Consider the following 20,244-nt stretch of genomic DNA (forward strand, 5'->3'; position numbering starts at 1 on the left):
CTCTAACAAAGCTCTGGGCTCCCTTGGAGGGACCAGTCTTGCTATGGGGCCCAGCCACAGATTCTGTAGTGGACTGGGATGCAAAGGACAGGTTCAGAAAGGGAGAGGTGGAGAGCCATCAGCCTGCAGGCAGGCGTTCTTAGTGGTCTTGAATCTGAGCTGTTTACATCCCCAAAGGGAAAGATCTTAACTAGCAGTTGGGGGAGAACTCAAGCCTTTACCTCCACCCAAGACTCCCAGGTATCTCAGCTTCCAGGCCTGGAGTCATTACAAGGATAGCTCGGATACTTCTCACCAAAACTGGGGCTTAGATCAGCCATAGGAGACTCTAGGCCTAAGGAGGTAGTGGGGCACCATGTGGAATCAGCCTGCCATGGATTTATTCCCTCCATCCTTGGAGCTTGTCCCTCACCTCAGTTCCATAAGAGATAAGCCCAAAGACAAGCAAGCCTAGCCCAGACTGTTGGCAAAAAAAAATTTATTTTCCTTTGAAATAAAATGCACAATCAAAAGAGCTCAGAGCCTGGGATAGTACGGAGGTTGGAGAAGGGGCACCAGTGGGGGTTGGAATCTGCCTCTGGCCCTTCCACCCCACACTTTTGCCAAGGAGGATGAGTCTGTAAGCCAGAGATTTCAGAAGGGAAGAGAAACATACTGTGCCAGTGCTTTTTCTGGAGCAGTCAGCCTTCGGGTACAGATCACCACCTCCACAAGGTGATATCAGAAGCACAGGCTGGCAGAGCCCTTGGAAATCATGCAGCCTGCCCACCCCCCATCATCAGAGATGAAGTCAGGACTAGACCATCTGGGCAGCCTTAGCAGGGTGTGCAGAATACATTATTAGAGACATGAGCCAAGTGAATGACCACAGGAAGACAATGGCTGTGGTTTTCAGGTGGCAGCCATTGCTTAGTGGTCCCTGACCTCAATGAGAGGTGGCTATCTTAAGGCCAAGAACCGGATGGTGGTTACGAACCTCAAGACTTTTTTTTTAGCACCAGATGGAGCTCTCCTGCCACCTCAGCTTCTTGGGGCTTTTCAGGTAAGGCTGATGCTGCTTGAAGGTCCCTATACCTTCACATGGGGTGGGTAAAGCCATGTCCTGTGCCCTTCCTCCTTTCTTCTTCCCTCCCCCACTTCGGTAGGGCCCAGAGAGGACACAGGAGGTAGGGAAGGCCAGAGTGGTTATCTCGTTTCTAGTTTCTGGGCAGTGGGCCTCCTCTGCAGGAGAGAAGGGTTTAGAATCGCTTTTCTTCAGGCAGGGAGGTAATGAGAAGCTCCTTGTTCCCGAAGTCCCACCAGGCTGTCATGTGGAATGCCATGTTGGTTAGGACAACAGTGTATTCCAGGATGGCAAAGATGGTGTACACTGTTTTGAGGACACAAGGAAGGGCATGGTGAGCCTCCTGTCCCCACCTTCCCCCTGACCTGGGGCCTCTTGATAAATCACCACCACTACACCACTACACAGGGAGCACACCACCATAGTTAGTGCACACTATAGGAACCCCAATTGTCCTGTGACCATGTAAGGATCCTAGCCTGGCCTCACCTCCAGCCTCACAATACATGTTGTGCCGAAAGTAGACAGCAAGCGCCGTGAAGAAGGAGAAGAAGTTGATGATGAAGAGCCGCTGTTTCCAGTTGTAGGACTTCTGATCCTAGAGGATAGGCTGTCTGATCACTCTGCAGCTTGTTGGATATGTGTCGGTGGCCTCTCCTGTTAACCCCAACTCTAAGGACCAGTCTCCCCAACCTTGGTCATGGAAGGGGGCACAGGCAGGGGCAGCAGGAATGATGGACATGTTGACATCCCTGCATTTGGGGTATAATGGGGCCAAGGAGCAGTGGTGTCCCTGCCCCTCCCACTTTGGGAATATGAAAGTTAATTGGAGTCAACCAACCAACCCAACACCTCAGATACTGGGAAGAAAAAAGGTGTAAGTGTGATGGTGGTGGTGGTAGTGGTGTGCAATTGTAATTATTACAGACCACAGACCCTGACACGTCTTCCTAACCCATGCCCCTCATTCTACTCCATTTGGAGCCTCCATCTCGTCTCTTCTCCAGTCTCCCATACGACCCAATTCTGACCAGTTACCCTCCCCTTATCCTCAAGTCCCAGCCTCAGCCAAGATTCCAATTAGAACTCCAGTTCCCACCTCACCATTAGCCGCATTCAGAGGACAGGTCTCCTTGATTGTCCTCTGTGCACCTGGAGCCCCAGGTCTACCTTAGGGGTAGACCATACCTCCTGACTTACTGTGTGCTTCTTGGTCAGCCGCCAGATAATACAGGTGAGGAGCATGTGACTGAGGGATGCTGCGATGAACACAATGAAAGCGTTTTCGTGGATAGCTGGAGGGAGAGAGGAGGGTTGGGAGCGCTCATTGCAGGGAGCACTTGGACTCTACATCTGAAAGTCGGAGTAAGGGAGGGGCAGGGGCATCCCCTCCCAGAACCCTTCCTTCCCCACTCTCCTTCCCTCCTCAGGTCACCCACTGAAGTCCTCGGAAGAGGAGACATAGGTGAGCACAAGCAGCGCGAGGTTCTCGACGATGTTGAGGCCGAAGTTGAGCTGGCAAAGCAGTTGGTAGCTAGGACACGGGGAGGTGCAGCTGAGGTAGTGGTTCCAGTAGGCGAAGGCCACCATGAAGCGGGGTGCCGAGTGCAGGCCGATGCAGAAGCGCCACACGTAGCGCTGGGGCACCTCCCCACCAATGGCAGAGCTCACCGAAGGCAGGTAATTGGGCACCTAGAGAGTTGTGACCCATGTGGGCACTGGCCCTTGCCACACCCACCCACCTGGAGATGCTTCTCTCCATCTAATCAACCTCGCCCTCAGAAGGCTGTGCACCAGAAAGGCCTCCTTTAGGTACCCACAGAGCTCTCCTTGGAGACCTCCCTTTTCAGGTCCCAGCTCCCCAAAGTGCTTGGTTCTCACTCCCCAGCCAGGGGCATATGTGACCTCCATCTCCCTACACATGGAACCTACACATGACTAGGAAAAGCTGCAGACAGGCTCAGAGACTCTCTGAGCCAGTAGCGGAAGGCCCTGTGAGAGGTTCCATGAACCCAGGACCCCAGATTCAGGCCCACGACAGGGATGGGTCAGAGACCATCTGAGCTTCCTTGGGACAGTGCTGGATTCACTGCCCAACTGAACTGTTCCCCTGACTGTTTTCTGGGCAGGTGTGCCTAAGTGGTAGAGGTACTGTGAGATACTGGGGGAGCTGCCCAGAAGGGAACCCTCACCTTGATCATGTTTAAGAGTGTGATGCTCCTAACCTGTGGTAGTCACCCTGATCTTGTACATCTCTCCCATCCATCTTTCTCAAAAATGGGTTTCCTCATTTCGTAAGGAATTGGAGCATAAGTTTTTCAAGTTGAGGAAGGAGGAGGAGATAATACACAGCTGCAAGGATTGCTGTGTTGCTTGTATGGGAGGGTAAGAGGGTGGGAGATGAGTAACAGTAGCTTCTATGGGGACAAGAAAGCCAGGAGGAGGCTCTCTTGGACTTGAGGGCCTGGAGTTGCTTCTAAAACTTTAATATGGATATAACTCACTGGGGACTGTGTGAGAGTGCAGAAGGTCTGGAATCTAAAAATCTGCATTTCTAAAAGATTCCAGGACTCTGGAACCTCTCAGTCTGTTGCCCACTTTTCATGGACTTTTTTTAAGACTTTCAATAAGGGCCAGAGCAGTGCCAGAGCCTAGAGAGGGAATGACCCTGCTGCGATTATGGTGGGACCAGTCTTCAGAGATGGAGTTCTGCAAGATCCCTTCCTTTTTCCCAATGGAAACACTGACTGGGTCTCCAAAGCAGCTAGTCAGGTAGGCATGATGGAGGCAGCTCACAGGGCAGGGATGGATCTAGAGAAGCACCAACCAGAGGCTTCGTAGGCTTCACAGAAAAGAAGATAGATTCCCATCAGCACTGTCAGAGGAAACTAAGGGCAAAGCTCTCAGAGAGAGGGTGCTGCTCTCAAGGCCAGGGCTGGAGATAGCATAGCTTGAGACCAGGCTCAGATATTCTCTGCGTATTCAGTGAAGGGGCAGCAGGGAGGCTTTAGAGACATACAAACCTGGGTCTGCAGCCCAGCTCTGCCTTTATTAGTGGGATAACCTTGAGCAAGCCACTTCACCTCTCTGAGCTTCAATTTCCTCATTGACAAAATAGGGATACTACTACCTATCTTACAGAGTGATTGTGAATATTAAATATAATGTATGCAAAGCATCTGCAGTACCTAGTACAAGGAATGGCTTTCTGATGACAAACTTCCCTGAAAAACCTGCAAATAGGTGGTGAGCTACTATGTGACTATTAATCATGAGATGGCCTGCGTATGAGGGAGAGGTGGGAGTCCTTCACCAGACACTTCTGAGACCTCCAAGCCTCCTTATTTGACTTTTCTGCCTCTCTGAGTAGGTCCTCTGAGTAGGGTTCTGGGAGTGTTGCCTTTACTTCCTAGAATATTCATTCTGAAAACTCCTGCCACAATCTCAGCTATTTAAGAGGAACAGGACCAGCCTCTAAAGCTTGGACGGAAGAGCCCAGTGCATTTAAGGGCTCACATCCCCAACCAATGCTGGAAAACAGGTAAAGAGTAGAGATGGCAGAGTTCGGGAGACGCCTCAGGAGGAAGAGAGAATTAGGGCCCTGTGGCTGCCCATCCTGTCCTCACAAACTCTACCCAGGGATGAGGGCAGAGTTCTAAGAGCAGGGATTGCCTCTTCTCTCTCTCTCTCTCTCTCTCTCTCTCTCTCTCACACACACACACACACACACACACACGCACAATATCAAGTACAGATACTCGCATACACCAAGCACACAATTTTCCCACTCACCAACTATGCCAGCAACAAGCAACATCAGGAGCTATCAGAAACCAGGTACACAGTTCACCTCCAACCTCACCATGAGCCCAGAGCTAAGGGTACTGAGAGATGGGAAGATAAGCCCTTTCCCCAAGAATAGAAACCCTTTGGTCTGGAGGACATGGCTTAGTTGATCTGTGGCAGGGAACCAGGGCAGAAATTCACATGATATAAAGGGAGGCGGCCCAAAATATTCCCTGTCTTAGCATCTCAGTTTTTATCATTTTTTAAAAAAAAATATATTTTATTGATTTTTTACAGAGAGGAAGGGAGAGGGATAGAGAGTTAGAAACATTGATGAGAGAGAAACATCAATCAGCCGCCTCCTGCACACCTCCTAATGGGGATGTGTCCGCAACCAAGGTACATGCCCTTGACCGGAATCGAACCCGGGACCCTTCAGTCCGCAGGCCGACGCTCTATCCACTGAGCCAAACCGGTCAGGGCCAGTTTTTTTTTATCATTAGAGATTCATATTTTTGGCCTCAGATAAAAGTTCCCTGAAATTACGGATCACTTTCCTATTTACCTTACTGCACCCTGCCGCTTGCCAACTGGTTAAAAACTTCCACGCCTGCCCTAACCGGTTTGGCTCAGTGGATAAAATGCTGGCCTGCGGACTGAAGGGTCCCAGGTTCGATTCCAGTCAAGGACATGTACCTTGGTTGCGGGCACATCCCCAGTGGGAGGTGTGCAGGAGGCAGCTGATCGACATTTCTCTCCCATCGATGTTTCTAACTCTCTACCCCTCTCCCTTCCTCTCTGTAAAAAATTAATAAAATATATTTAAAAAAAACAAACCTCCCACTCCTGTTATTTCCACTTTCTATTCTCTAAACTCCATCCCTCCTGTTTATCCTTACATTCCCCATCTTAGCTCTCGTCTCCCCAGTAGCATGAGCTATTGTACTAGCCTTCTCACTGGTCTCCCTACTCTTGTCCCCTGCCATCCTTTCAGGGGCAGATTGGTCTTCTTTTTTTAAAAATATATTTTATTGATTTTTTACAGAGAAGAAGGGAGAGGAAATAGAGAGTTAGAAACATCGATGAGAGAGAAACATTGATCAGCTGCCTCCTGCACACCCCCTACTGGGGATATGCCCGCAACCAAGGTACATGCCTTTGACTGGAATCGAACCCGGGACCTTTCGGTCAGCAGGCCGACGCTCTATCCACTGAGCCAAACTGGTTAGGGCCAGATTGGTCTTCTAAACCACAAAAGTGATCATGTCCCTTTCCTGTTTTTTGTTTTTTGTTTTCTTTTCTTTTCTTTCTTTTTTCCCTTCCCCTTTCCTGTTTAAAATCTTTCCAAAGCTTCCCATTGCCTTCTGGATAAAATCAAGTTATCAACCCCACCCCCCACCCCAAAAGTTTCAGCCTGGCATTCACAAAGATTCTTCTTCACCCCACAGCAACAATGCTCCCTCAAGGAAGGAAGTCTTCCCCAATGACCAAGCTAGGTTATGTGCTTCCTCTGGGCCCTGCTATCCCTGTCTTCCCTTTTATCACAAAAGGAGTCCTAGCTCACCATGCAGTGACTGTCTGGGTCTAGGACTATCTCCTGTATGAATGAAATGCTAAGGGCAAGTCCATGTTCAATTCAATGCCCCTGACACAGAACCTCTACTCCTGGGTCCTCAACAAAGGCCTGGTGGACTGCTCCTGGAGGCAGGAAGTCCATCTAGATTTCTAGCTGGCAGAACTCTGAGTGGACACAGGGAGGCCAGAGACAGAATCCAAGCTAGAATATCCCATAGCAGGGCCTGGGGTCCTCTCAGGTCAGGCCCCCAGTCTGAGCTATAGCTGTTACTTCTCCTAGCTCCTGGCCTCATCTTACTTCTTCAGTCCTGGATTCCCTTCCAGTCTGGTCTTTCTTCACTCTCCTTCTCCCTCTCATGACCTCTCTTACCTATTCCCACTCCCTTCCCTTTACCCTCTCCCCTTTGCTCCCTTGCACTCCCTACAATCCTCTTCTACTCTTGGAGGACTGTGACTCTACTTTCTGAATCCCTCCCCCCAACCTCCCCAACTCTGACTTGCCCCCCACCATCCTTTTATCTCTTCCCCCTCTCTCTAACCCTCCACCTTCATGCCTACTCTTTGATTTTGCCCTTATCTCCATCTCCCGACCTGGCTCTGACCCAGTGCTGGGGAGCATGGCACTCACCCCACAGTCAGTGGCCACCGTGTACTCAAAATGGAACATCAGGGACCAGATGATGCAGAAGAAGAAACCGAACGCAGGGAAAGTGATGAGCCACCAGAGCATGGCTGTGAAGCGAAGCCGGAAGATGGTCCCATCAGGGTCCAAGGGCTGGGAGGCCGCAGAGAACATCCTGTAGGAACTGGTGCCTAGGCAGGGCAAGGGATACAACATAGGGCCTGGTGGGATACCTAGGCATGGGAAAGTAAGGCCTTTTCCAGAGCTACTCGGGGTATAGAAAGAGTCAAAAGAATAGAAGAACATAAGGAAAAAAGAAAAATAGTGCAGGAGAAAAGGAGGTGCAGAGGGAGATGAGGTAAGAGCAGCAGAGATAGACAGGGTCAGCTCTTAGGAATCCCCTTGGCACACTGATCCTATACAGACACTCTTGAAGAGTCTGGAAAATAGAGGCTCCTAGTGGCCTGGACAGGAAAGCTCTGATGGCCCACCTCATTCTCACTACCTTCATACCCACTCAGAAGGGTCAGAGGTGGAAGGGTTATTATTCCCATTCCACAGAATGGGAGACTGAGGCTCAGCACTATGCCAGGATCAATCATTAGGACTAAGGCCTCTTGCCACCTGGCAGCTTAAGGCTCCAATCAAGGCTTTCTTCCGGTCAAGGATCCTAGAAAAAGGACCCTAGCTCAGACTGGCCCAAACCCTCCCACTGACCCTGTCTGACCACATTCCAGCTCTTTACCCATGTTCAACTAGGAACAGTGGGCGTACCCCAGACCTACTTCAATGGGACCACAGGCTACCAGCCATCCCACCCCCAGGCTCAGAATGATCCAAGCCTCAGGCCAGCAGTATACCCTGATCTCAAGATACCAGGGTCCCTCTGAGGCCCAGACTTCTATCTCCTTTCTCTCTAAGAAGACCATGTCACCCACTTCAAGGATTACAGGAATCTGAGGATCATGGAAACCTTCTCTACTTGGCTTGAGCCTGCTGTGTTGGACCACACCCAGATGGACAGACCTAGACCCAGAGAACTGGGCTGCTTCTGCTCCCTTCTCCCTCTAGGCAAAGAACTCCCTTTCTACCCCCTACTGTCCCAACCACCATGACCTCTCAAGCTAGGCTCCCTTCGGGGACCAGGGGAAGCGGGAGGGAGACGGGGGGCGGGGGGGGGGGGGGGGATAGACAAAGATGATTTTGTATTAAAATGCCCAAGACCAAATCTCCCCTTGGGACTCATACCTCCCTCCATTAGGAAATCCCAGTCCATTCGTCTAGCTCACCATCAGGAATTGGGACAGGGGAAGGGCTGGGGGAGGGAGGGGTTCACTGAGCAACACTCACACTGGGTGCTGAAGGGTCCGGAGCTTGGGTTGAGGGCTTTAGCCAGACTGAGACTGTTTCAAGACTAGAGGGTCCCACCCCCAGCTCCCCAGGGCCGGCCTTCCCGCCCACAGAGTTCCCAGATCTCCACGCCTGCTCAGGCAGACAACCTTCCTAGGACCAATAAGGCCACATCATCAATTTTGGAACACTCTGAAAAGGTAAGAAGAGATAGTGGCTAAGGTCAGCTCACAACAGCTTCCTTGCCAGGGATGGGGGTGGGGAGTTTGTCTAGCAATACAGGTAGGTTTCTAGAAAGGGAAAAGTAGAAAACAGAATAGGATTTCACCATTTTTTGTTGGAATAGGAATGAGTATGTTGTTGGGCATCATTGGAGAGCTAATCTTAGGACAATAGATTCATGATCCAAAAGAGATCTAGACAGGCCTGAATATGAGCTATCAGTATCCAGCCTGGACAGATGCAGAAACAGCTATTGGCAGCTCAGGCAGCATTAAGAGAGGCCTAACAGTCTATAATAGGAAAGAAACAGTCCTGTTTTTGCCTGTACTGCCCAGTCCATAGGAAGACCTATGCCCAGATTAGGGCCTAGCATGGAGAGAACAGTGGCCAACAGTGCCTGAAGGAACTAGAGTTATGCTACCTAAGAGTAGGCTCACGAACTCCCATCTCTGCAGGGCTGGCTGGAAACCAGGAGGAAAGAGTAGCGCTAAGGCTCCCAAAGCAGAGATTCACAAGAGCGAGCTTGCTAATTGTTAGCTACTAAGCCTCGTCAGAATAGGCTGCCTGGGGAGGAAGAAAACTCCGCATCACTGGGGATGTGCAAGCAGAAGTAAAGTCATCTAATTATAGATATGTTCAACTAAGGTTACTTCTTTCATTCCTAGGGTTGGCCATGCCTTGGAAATTCAGGGTGAAAAATTCAGAGGATATACAAAAATCCCCAGGGAGATCCAACATGGTAATCCCAGGGAGTGGGAACATAATACCCCCAGGGTTGCTAGGCCTATTTCTGCCCAGAGGGACCAGAACTACCCCTCCTACAGCTACCTATAATTTAGCTACATAACCAGTATGCCAAGAATGGGTCATAGATATGCCAGATATGCCGAGGTTATTGTTCCCATTAGCCCTCGGAGCCAGCCATGAAGGGCAGAGCAAACAGCCTACATTTAATTCCATAGGCTGTACAAATATTATGACTTTCTATATGGACTATGACTGCATTATACCATGCCTTCCTTTTCCCAGAGCACTGGGCTGGGGGTCTTATTCACTTATTCAACAAATACTGATTCAGATGTAGTGCTCACCTTCAAGGAGCTTGCATTCTGGTGGGGAAGATACACAAATATAAGGTGATAGAACTGTGTGAGAGAGAATACAGGGTACTGTGGGTACCCAGAGGAGGGAGTGGTTAAGTTTGCCCCAAGGAAGCTGAAGAAGGCTTTTTGGAGGAGGATACACCTCAGCAGGATGTTGCAGAATGAAGAGGAGTTGGCCAGGGTAGTAGAAACATTTGGTGTATTATCTAAGATGAGAAGTAGTCTTGGATCTTTTCTAAGATGAGAACTAGGTCTTGGAACTAGGTCCCCCTTAGATCACCTGGTCACCCTCTTTCTCCTAGTTCTGTTCTTTCTGATAGCTCCCAGCCTGAGTTTTATCAGACTGGCTACCCATTGCTCAAGGCCCATGATTACCCATTGACAAATCAAGAGGGAAAACTTCAAGTCCCGCCAAAACCGGTTTGGCTCAGTGGATAGAGCGTCGGCCTGCGGACTGAAAGGTCCCGGGTTCGATTCCGGTCAAGGGCATGTACCTGGGTTGCGGGCACATCCCCCGTAGGAGATGTGCAGGAGGCAGCTGATCGATGTTTCTCTCTCATCGATGTTTCTAACTCTCTATCTCTCTCCTTTCCTCTCTGTAAAAAATCAATAAAATATATTAAAAAAAACAAAAACAAAAAAAAAACTTCAAGTCCTATGAACAAAAGAAGTGCCCCACCTCTACCCCCAGCCAGACTCCACTGCTAGTTACAGCCCTTTTTCTAGAGCAAATGCTCTTTATAGGACTGGAAGTCTTCAGAGCTCTTGCTGAGGCTAATGCAGAAGTCCATGTCCAGCCCTAACGAGTGTGGCTCAGTGGATAGAGTGTCGGCCTGCGGACTGAAGGGTCCCAGGTTCGATTCCGGTCAAGGGCATATACCTTGATTGTGGGCATATCCCTAGTAGGGGGTGTGCAGGAGGCAGCTGATTGATGTTTCTCTCTCATCGATGTTTCTAACTCTCTATCCCCCTCCCTTCCTCTCTGTAAAAAACCAATAAAATATATTAAAAAAAAAAAAAAGTCCATGTCCAGGCCCTGCCTCTTTTCTACTTAGAGCACATAGGTAAATTCCTCCCCTGTTCTGTCTTCCACCCTGACAATTTCCTTCTCCTCCTCTTCCTTCTGCTCCTCACCCTTTACATTTCATAAATCACCTTCTTATTCTTCCTCTACCCGGAGCTCTATACTAGTAGACATGGGGAAACGGAGGCTCAGTATTGTGGTTTCAGGTAATATACAGAGTTAGTGGATAAACTAGGAGTATAACAAAAGTAAACACAGGTCTCACCCTCTTTACTCCAATTTCCTATAGAGAAAGAATTCTCACATTTTTCTTCCTGGCCCACCGTCCCATATTGCTGTCCAGAGGGTACATGGCCGTCTATGAAACCTCAGAGGGCATGGGACCTACCCCGGAACACAGACTCATAATCAGATCCCCACCCAGACAGGCACAAATACAGTCTCTCCCACACACATACCCAACTCAAAGCCATTATAGTCATGTCCCTTTCAGTTACACACACACATACATAATCACATTCCCATAGAAACTGGCACAAGCCCACAGTGCCACACTAAGAGGCTCCAAATGCCCTCTAGCCTGGTCCTGTTCTCTCTCCACCCCCCAGGAACTCTGTGTCTCCTGAATCTGCCCCTCTATGAAGGATTTGGTTCTGCTGCAGCTGCCCAACTTCAGCTCCCAGCCCCCAGCAACCTCCATGAAGGTAGAGGGAGACTAATCCTTGTGACCTCAATTTGCAGGCATCCCCCCAGCAGTCCAGTATGTTTGATGGACCCCACTGCTTATCCTGTCACAAAAGGACCAGGATCCAAAATAAATCCAATATGAGGTATCAGTGCCCCCAATCCCTACCCCACAGTGTGTAGCCGTAGTCTCCTTGAAGTGGAAGAGCAGGGACCAGAGGATGCAGAAGAGGAAGGCGATAAGTGGACAGCAGACTGTGCCCAGGGCCACCATGGTGAGGCGGAGCCGGAACAGGGTCCCATCCCGGTCCAGTGACAGTGGAACCTGGTACATCTTGTCAGACCTGGGGATGGAGGGGTATGCTGTCAGGGCCCAAGGCAGCAAGGTGAAGTCAGCTCTCGTGCTCAGTTCTCCCAGAAGGAAGCCATCTAGCCCCCAAGCTTGGACAGCTCCTCTCCTAGATGAGGAAGACTGACTTGGAAACCCATGAGAACGTTTACCCTCAATTTCAGAGGACAGTGAAGCAGACCTGTGCTGCAATGAAATGTGAATAGATTGGAAGACCTCCTCTTCCCTATGCCTAGGACTACAGGAACTGGTTTAACTAGTCTCTCTTATTTCAGGAACCAATCCTATAAGCCTTCTAGCAGGCAGAAAGGTCCATCTCTACCCCCCAAGTCCTTGAGCTTTCATGCTTCAGGGCCTCCCATCAGCTCTCACTGCTTTACCTACTGGCCCAGGGTCCCACTGCACCCTTAGTCCCTTCCCAGGCTCTGTGTGCCCTGTGTGCCTGCACCACAATCCACAGCAGCAAGGACTCCATGGAAACCAACAGAACTTCGGCTCCCTACTTGTCCCCGCCTGCTGCCTCACATGCTCTAAGAGTGAAAGGCTTTGCAGAATCAGGCCTGGTGCTGACATGGGCTTGCTGTTGACTGAAGAAAGCTGCCTAGTCAGCTTCTGGAGGCTTGCCAGTGCCCAGGGGCCTGTCCACCCCTCTGGATAGTAGGTAAGGGCTCCTGAGGAATGTGACTCCCCGCTCAGATGAGATTAACTAAGGTCAGGAACTATAATAGCCAAATATACAGCAGCAATCCTAGCCCAGAACCCCCTGTGTAGAGAAGGAGAAGTTGAGGCCAAGAGAAGGAGCAGGAACCTGTTCAGGGTCACAGGGTCACAAACTGCAACTCTGGTCTTCATTGACCCCCTACCTCTTGGGTCAGAAATCTGGGCAGAAAGGTAAAAACCAAACCCTATATAGATGAGTCAGTCATCCCTGTTCCCATTGTAAAGACAGAGAAACCAAGACACAGAGAGAAGGCCCTTCCTCAAAGCAATATGCTAAGCCGGAGGGAAAGCCATCCTCACCACTTAGGCTTCTTGTTGCCAAACTAGGGCTGGTTCCAGATACATAGATAACTTACTCTTCTGGACTCAAGGGCCTCACCAGATGAAGTCCCAACTCTTCTGGGCTCCACCCACAGGACTCTCCCTTCTAGTTCCACCCTCCGGAAGAACCCGACTGCCATAGGCTGGCCTCCTGGCCTTCCGGAACCAGCCAGGAAAATATGCCTCCACATTGTCATCTATCTTCTCCGCCCACCTCTCTGGTAGGACCTGTCAGGCAGCCTATCCCAATTGCTCAAACTCCTTTCTTTCTTTCTTTTTTAAAATATATTTTATTGATTTTTTACAGAGAAGAAGGGAGAGGGATAGAGAGTTAGAAACATCAATGAGAGAGATCGATCAGCTGCCTCCTGCACGCCCCTTACTGGGGATGTGCCCATAACCAAGGTACATGCCTTTGACCAGAATTGAACCTGGGACCCTTCAGTCCGCAGGCCGTTGCTCTATCCACTGAGCCAAACCGGTTCGGCTCAAATTCCTTTCTTCCTTTAGGGGCCCAGGGTCTCTCAGGGGAGTAGGAAGTGGCTCTGGTGAGTCTCTCCAATCAAACAAATTCCTTGGATCATCCAAATGGATGAGTTCTCTCAAGGCTCTGGAGAGGGAACACCTTCCCCTCCCAGACCAAATTCAGATTCTGTGCTTATAGCAGTAGTCCCTCCTAAAATCCCTTCCCGAAGCCAGTTGCTACAGATCCCTCAGGAACCATGGGGTCCCCAAACTGAACACCAGATTCTCAAGGAATGAAAAGTTATGAAAGTTACTGCTCAAAGCAGGGGGTGATAAGGAAGTTGTAAGAACAGGCTGTTCCACATCTTCAAGATATGCATGGCCTCCTTCTTAGCTGTGTGACCTTGGGCACATCACCTAACCATTCTGGGCCTATTTCCACAGTTGTTAAACATGGGGATCATGTGTTTAGATAAGACCATTTCAACTTGGACATTCAACTCCTCCAGAACAGGAAGCTCACTACTTGAAGGTCAGCTGTTCAGTCCCAGTTAGCTCTAACTTCCTTGTAGGTATTACTTAGTTGAAAACAGCTTTCATAGGAGTACCCCTACCTCATCTCAAGGGTCTCTAAAGATCTTCTCAGCTTCCGGTCCTAATCCACAGTTACTAGATGCCTTCTGAATCTAGGCACTACATATAGTTTCTTTAAATCCTCACTATAATTCTATGAGGTAGGCACTATGGCCGGTATTTATTTCCATTTTACAGAAGAGGAAAGGCTCAGGGAGGCTAAAAACATTTACTCAAGAGCACATGCTAATAAATGTCAGCTGAGATTTGAAACTAATATACGTATTGGATTCCAAACCCTCCTCCCCTCCAACACCTGCTTGTTTTGTGTATTTTTGTTGTTGTTAATCCTCGCCTGAGGATATATTTTCCATTGATTCTTAGAAAGAAAGAAAAAATCAATGAGACGTTGCTTCCTGCATAGGGGCCAGGGATAGAACCTGCAACTGAGGTAGTGCCCTTGCCCTTGACCAGCCCACCGGAATCTAACCCAGACCTTTCAGTCCGCGGGCCCATGCTCTAACCACTGAGCCACCGGCCAGGTCGCAACACAAGCATTTCCAGGCACCTATGGAGGAATGCGGAGCAGGAGTCCATGTGGTGTTAAGAAGGGAGAGCTCAGCCTCTGCAGACCCAGCCCCAGATAGGGGAAAGGGGTCAGCTCAGCAAGGTAGGACAGCAGCAGTTCCTGCGTAGGGACCAGGACTCCGAGTTAGGGACGGGCCCTGTGGAGGCTGGACCACGTGGCCCAGCTCCCCCAACTGGGGCTGCCCAGCGGTCCAGCACACCCATCCCCATACTCACCAAGGCTGCGGTTGCGAGCAGACCGCGCTAGCGCAGGCCAGGAGCGGAGGGGTCTGGGGACCCGGAGGGTAGCCCAGGCCCGGCCGGGAGGCGGGGGTGGGGGGTGGAGGGTGGAGGGGAGGAGTGGCGGGGAGGGGGGAAGCGGCGGGGAGGGGAGTGGGACGGCGGGGGCGGGGCCGGCGCGCTTGGGGCGGAACTTGGGAAGGAAACTGCGCCCAGATCCTCTGCTGGCTCCTCCCCGCTTCTGCAGACCCAGGCCCTGGGCTCTTCTCCTCAATCCGGTGTCCCCTCAAGCCAAGCCTCTCTAGCCCTCATCGGTTCCACTAATTCCGGATGCGTGGGGACAACCGGAAGAGCCCTGTACAACGGGTTTGACCCGTTGGATAAGCCGCCTAGTTACCTTACCTCTCCGCTGCGTTCCATCACCTGTTGAAAGAACAGAAGATTAATTCAGCAAAGCCCCGAATTCTCTCATTTCTTGACCCCAGTCTCTCCTTCTCGGCCGAATTATCCAGCCTCACCCTTCTAAAACAGTAAACCAGTTTTATCCCATCCTTGGTCCCAAACTTTGTTACCCAGAGCCGATTTGGGGAATTTCAGCAAAGAGAAGGGCACCTGACAAGTAATGAAATCCAGTGAGGCCCTCCCCAGCAACTCTGGGCCAGATCTATTCCCGCCTTTGATCAAGAGAGGGCGCTCTGCCCTGTCAGACAAAGCCCAGAGGATCTCCAGCCCCAGCCCTGGTTTCTCCCCACGATGAAAGGGTTGATCACCAGATACCGGCGGCCCCAAGTGTTCCCTCCCCACGCTGACTGGCCCATAAAGAAACTTGAGGGACATTCCTGGCTCCCTTTGCAAATATCATCCTACCCCAATAGGGAAAAGGATGAAGGGACCAGTAATCCTTCCTGCAAGTGCAATGCCTGTTTTGTCAGAACACTGACAGGGGTTGGAGAACCTCTAAGCTACACACCACCATCACATTTCCCCCCACTCATTAATTTTTAAAAATTGATTTTAGAGAGAGCGATACATCGAGTTTTGTTGTTCCACTTATTTATACATTCATTGATTGCTTCTTCTTGTATGTGTGTGCCCTGACTGGTTTTAACCCACAACCTTGATGTATCTGGATGACACCCTAACCAACTGAGCAATCGGCCAGGGCCCCATTTCCCCCCATTTAATCCCCACAGTAATAATTAGCACACTTTGAGTCCCCTGTGTCCCAGGCACTTTTCTGCTTTTTATGTTATCATATTTAATCCTCATTAAAAACTCTATGAGATAGATACTATTAATATACTCATTTTATCCATGGAAAACAGAAGGTAAAGTTACCTACTCACACAGCTAGTAAATGTCTGAACCCGGATTTTAGACTGGCACATGAGATCTTTTAATCACTATATCCTACAAGGTAGCAAGATCACTTCGCATCACTTCTCAGCCTTTTGGCTAAGATCAAGTATAGTATCTGTTCTTATCAATTTACTATCTGGACAATATATTACATGGATTTTTGGAGCAGGAAGATGGAATAGGAGCTTTCTCCATCCATCTTGGTGCATCGGTCCGTTATTGCAGTAAAAAGAAAAAAAGTCACCACTTTGCAAATGGGGAAACAGAGACCCCAATTTTTATTAACTTGCCAGAGCTTAGTTCATGCATTCACTCTTGTTCATTCACTCAGTCTAGGCCTGCTCTGTGGCAAGCCCTGGGTTGGCCAATGGTGGGGAACCCAGAGATATCTCGGCCCCACTCCTGGAGGAAAGATGTCTTATTCTCAAAACTACTTTTCTTGACTTTGAATTCTGCCCACCTTCTCCTTTAAGGTCCCAGGGCAAGTGAACAATTAATAAAACTTTACTAAAAGACCACTTCCATTTAGTTTCAAAAACTGCATTTAGGTTTTCTACCTTTGGGCTTCGGGTCATCCTCTTTGTTTAACTCCAACCTACAGATGCCTGCTTCTGGCCCTTGTTCCCTGTCTTGAGCTCTTTCCTGGTCCCACATCTTTATTCTCCCTGTTCATCTGGCTTGGAATGCTTCTTTTCCTCCATCTCAGCAAACTCTACTCTTCCTGTAAAGGTAGTGATTAGCATGACACTTTGGTAATTTAGAAATTCATGTGGTAATTTCTAGGAGACCGATAAAATAATAGAAAAAGATAAATTTTATTTCTAAATTGGCACAGGAGGAAAAACAAAATAATCCAAAAGAATGCAGGAAAGGAGATTTTAATGGCCAACAAACACATAAAATGATAGTCATCATCATTAGTTATTAGGGAAATGTACATGAAAAGGACCATGAGATGATACTTCACACCCCCAAGGATAGTTATAATTAAAAAAAAATATTTTTATTGATTTCAGAAATGGAGAGGAAGAAAGAGATAGAAACAACAATGATGAGAGAGAATCATTGATTGGCTGCCTCCTGCATGCCCCCCATCGGGGATTGAGCCCCGCAACCCAGGCATGTGCCCTTGACCAGAATCGAACACAGGACCCTTCAGTCCACAGGCCAACGCTCTATCCACTGAGCCAAACTGGCTAGGGCTATAATTTTTTTTAAAAAGGAAAATAACAAGTGTTAGAAATGATGTGGAAAAATTGGAACCCTCATATAATGCTGATGGGAAGGTAAAATGGTATAGTCACTTTGTAAAACAGTTTGACAGTTCCTCAAAATGTTAAACATAGTTACCATATGACCCTACAATTTACTCCAAGGTATAAAAGTATAAATACAAAAGAATTGAAAACATATGTCCATAAATGACTTGTACATGAATGTTCATAGCAGTATCATTCTTAGTAGCTACAAAATGGAAACAACTCAGAAGTCATTCAACTCATGAATGTATAAACAAAATATATCTATAAAATGGAATATTATTTGACCCTGAAAAGAAATGAAACTGATCCATGCTACAACACAAATTAACCTTAAAAACATTTTGCTAGTAAAAGAAGTCAGACACAAAGGCCATATTATATAACTCCATTTATATGAAATGTCCAGAACAGGCAAATTCATTGAAACAAAGTAGATTAGTAGTTGCCAGGGGCTGGGGGGGGGGGGGGGGGGAGAGATGGAGAATGACTGCTGCCCTAGGTCTTGCTCAGTGGATAGAGCAGTTGGCCTGCAGACCCAAGGGTCCAAGGTTGGATTCTGGTCAAGGACATGTACCTTGGTTCAGGCTCCTCCTTGGCCCAGGCCCCGGTTGGGGAGTGTGCAAAAGGCAACCAATGGATGTGTTTCTCTCACATCAATATTTCTCTCTGTCTTTCCCTCTCTCTCTAAAAATCAATGGAACAATATCCTCTGGTGAGAATGTAAAAGAAAGAGAGAATGACTGCTAATTGATCTGGATTTTAGAGAGAGAGGAAGGGGGAGAGAAATATTGATTTATTGTTCCACTTATTTATGCATTCATTGATTGATTTTTGTATGTGCCCTGATCAGGGACAGAACCTAAAACTCTAGCATATTTGGACAATGCTCTAACCAACTGAGCTACCCGGCCAGAGCATGGGTTTCTATTTGGGGTTATGAGAATGTTCTGAAATTAGATAGTGGTGATAGTTGCACAACCTTATGAATATACCAAAAACCTCTGGATTGTAGTACACTTTAAATGGGTAAATTTGAATCACATATGAATTATATAATTTCTCGTGTGAATTATATCTCAATTTTTAAAAAGATCTGGCAAAGAGCTGGGCCTCAATAAATGGCAGTTATTACTACAAAAAATAATAGAATACTAGTAAAGGAGAGACAGAAACAGAACAGGAAGGATAAGTAGAAAGTATAAAATATTAGATAAAATTACTGAATCTACCAATAAATTAACTGCAAAGAAGTAAATGCTCCAGTTAAAAACCTAATTATATGCTATTTACAAGCATCACCCTTCACTATCAAGTTATAGTAAAAGAGGAAGGAAATAAACATTTACTTAGTGCTTCTAAGAGCCAAACATGTGCCCAGTCCAGTCCTTTGCAAATTCCATTGTTTTACTTTTGGGCACAGCCCATTTCAAATCAATTTTGCATTGATGTCCCAGGAAGAGATGGTGGTGGAGTGGTAATCCTAAGAGGCTTTCTGAGCAACCCCTATTTTGTTTGGGGCTCTCAGTCATGAGATCTAGTTTGTACAACCCTCCCTTTGTAATGTCAGGCTTCTGCTCCAAGCTAGGCCTGGGGGAAGGAACACCAATTTTAAAGAGAAAAAAAAGAAAAAAGCATAGGCCCAAAATGGCATCACTCAGCCTAAAGCCCATACCAAACCTAGATTTAATACCTGATCTACTTGTACTTTCAACCTCTCCCGGAAACATAATCTTAATCAACCGGTATGAAACTTTCTGGTCAAGCACTAGTAAGGTAATCTGTCACATAGGCTCTCTCCATCCTCCATAGGAAGAAACAGTTACATAATAAAAAAACCTTCCTCTTCTCCTCCCCTAAAGAAAAGATGTCTTTTGCTAATAGCTTCCTTTACTCGCCCTTCCTCCTATAAAATCCTTCCATTTTGTACAACCCCTCAGAGTGCCCTTCCAGTTGCTAGAGGGATGCTGCCCAATTCATGAATCGCTTTATAAAGTTACTTAGATTTTCAGATTTACTCAGTTGAATTTTGTTTTTTAACACCAAGATGAAGAAAATGCAGCTCTGCCCTCCAAAAGCCCAGGCACATAAGACAGGGATGTAATAGGATACAATGTGACCGAGGCCTGCCCAAACATTAACCCAACTTTCTGACAGATCAGCAAATGGATCCCAGAGAAGGCGGGAACATTTGAACCAGGGGTTCCTAAAGGACAAATGGAAAAGAAGTCCTATTCTGAGCCAGTCCCTAGGGCATCTCTGAGCTCATGTCTATTCTAGGGATTCAGAGAGGGAAAGAAAGGTAGTGCTGGGGCTGGCAGGGGTCAGGAGACAAGGAGGCCAGGTTTTGAGGCCTCCCAGCAGCTGCAGGCAAGCTACACGGACAGACCTCCCCGGGGGGTCCTCTAGCTCCGAACGTGGTTGGGCCAGGAAGCGAGGGGAGGTACCAAGGGGAAGCCTTCCCTTCACCGCCCACGGACTGGGGTAAGGTGAGGGTAGAATAGTTACCATGCCATCCAGTAGCCTTCCCTCTGATTGGCCCGAGCTTCAGCAGCCGGGTCTCCCCGCTCTCCGGAAGGGGGCGGAGCCTCTGTATGACGTCACCATTCTTCTCCCACACCCCGTCCAATGTAGCCACTCACCAGCCCACTTCGAGGGGCCCTGTGTGACATCACGACTCCCTTCCAGCCAACCGCGGGCGGCGAGAGGCGGGACTCCAAGTCCCTCCCACCATCCCTTCCCTTTCCTCCCCCTCGTTCCCTAAGTCCCTCCTCTTCCTCCTCGCCCCTTCTCCCGAAGACCGCCCTCACGTTCAGTTTCAAAAGCCTCGTTGCCCAATGAGTCATAGGGTGGGCCTAGAGTGGCGTCGGCGGCTGCCAATGCGCAGGCGGCGAGGGCGGAGCGCCCGGAGCGAACCTCTGACGGCGGGCGGCGTGTGACGCAGTCGGGCCCTCTGCGCGCT

General features: G+C 48.7%; 1 protein-coding gene and 1 pseudogene across 7 annotated transcripts; one reads left to right on the top strand and one right to left on the bottom strand.

Moving 5' to 3' along the window:
• Nucleotides 1-461: 461 nt before the first annotated feature.
• PGAP2 (post-GPI attachment to proteins 2) lies at nt 462-19,855 on the bottom strand. Of its 7 annotated transcripts, XM_070425492.1 has the most exons (8): nt 19,791-19,850; nt 16,581-16,744; nt 15,067-15,087; nt 7,053-7,237; nt 2,503-2,755; nt 2,264-2,358; nt 1,553-1,661; nt 462-1,369 (listed from the first exon to the last, which is right to left on the bottom strand). In XM_070425492.1, exons 2-8 carry the CDS (start codon nt 16,675-16,677, stop codon nt 1,239-1,241), a joined length of 891 nt encoding a protein of 296 aa, XP_070281593.1. In that variant the 5' UTR covers nt 16,678-16,744; nt 19,791-19,850; the 3' UTR covers nt 462-1,238. The 7 variants fall into 7 exon arrangements, with proteins under 7 accessions (XP_070281593.1, XP_070281596.1, XP_070281597.1 ...); XM_070425495.1 differs by lacking the exons at nt 7,053-7,237; nt 16,581-16,744 and adding an exon at nt 11,599-11,773 and having other exon boundaries at nt 19,791-19,854; XM_070425496.1 differs by lacking the exons at nt 7,053-7,237; nt 19,791-19,850 and adding an exon at nt 11,599-11,773 and having other exon boundaries at nt 16,581-16,632.
• On the top strand, nt 16,100-16,272 carry LOC139019157 (U2 spliceosomal RNA; annotated as a pseudogene).
• Nucleotides 19,856-20,244: the final 389 nt, after the last annotated feature.

This window comes from Myotis yumanensis, unplaced genomic scaffold (genome assembly GCF_028538775.1).
Source record: "Myotis yumanensis isolate MYYU_CA2020_CCGP unplaced genomic scaffold, mMyoYum1.0.hap1 SCAF_10, whole genome shotgun sequence".
Taxonomy (NCBI): domain Eukaryota; kingdom Metazoa; phylum Chordata; class Mammalia; order Chiroptera; family Vespertilionidae; genus Myotis; species Myotis yumanensis.

Excerpts from the sequence above, each read along its gene's own strand:
- PGAP2 (XM_070425492.1), bottom strand. The coding sequence starts at position 16,677 with ATGTGGGACCAGGAAAGAGCTCAAGACAGGGAACAAGGGCCAGAAGCA. Across the intron at positions 15,088-16,580 it reads GGATGACCCGAAGCCCAAAG|GTGATGGAACGCAGCGGAGA; the intron begins GTAGAAAACCTA and ends TTCTTTCAACAG. Across the intron at positions 7,238-15,066 it reads TGATGGAACGCAGCGGAGAG|GCACCAGTTCCTACAGGATG; the intron begins GTAAGGTAACTA and ends TGCCCTGCCTAG.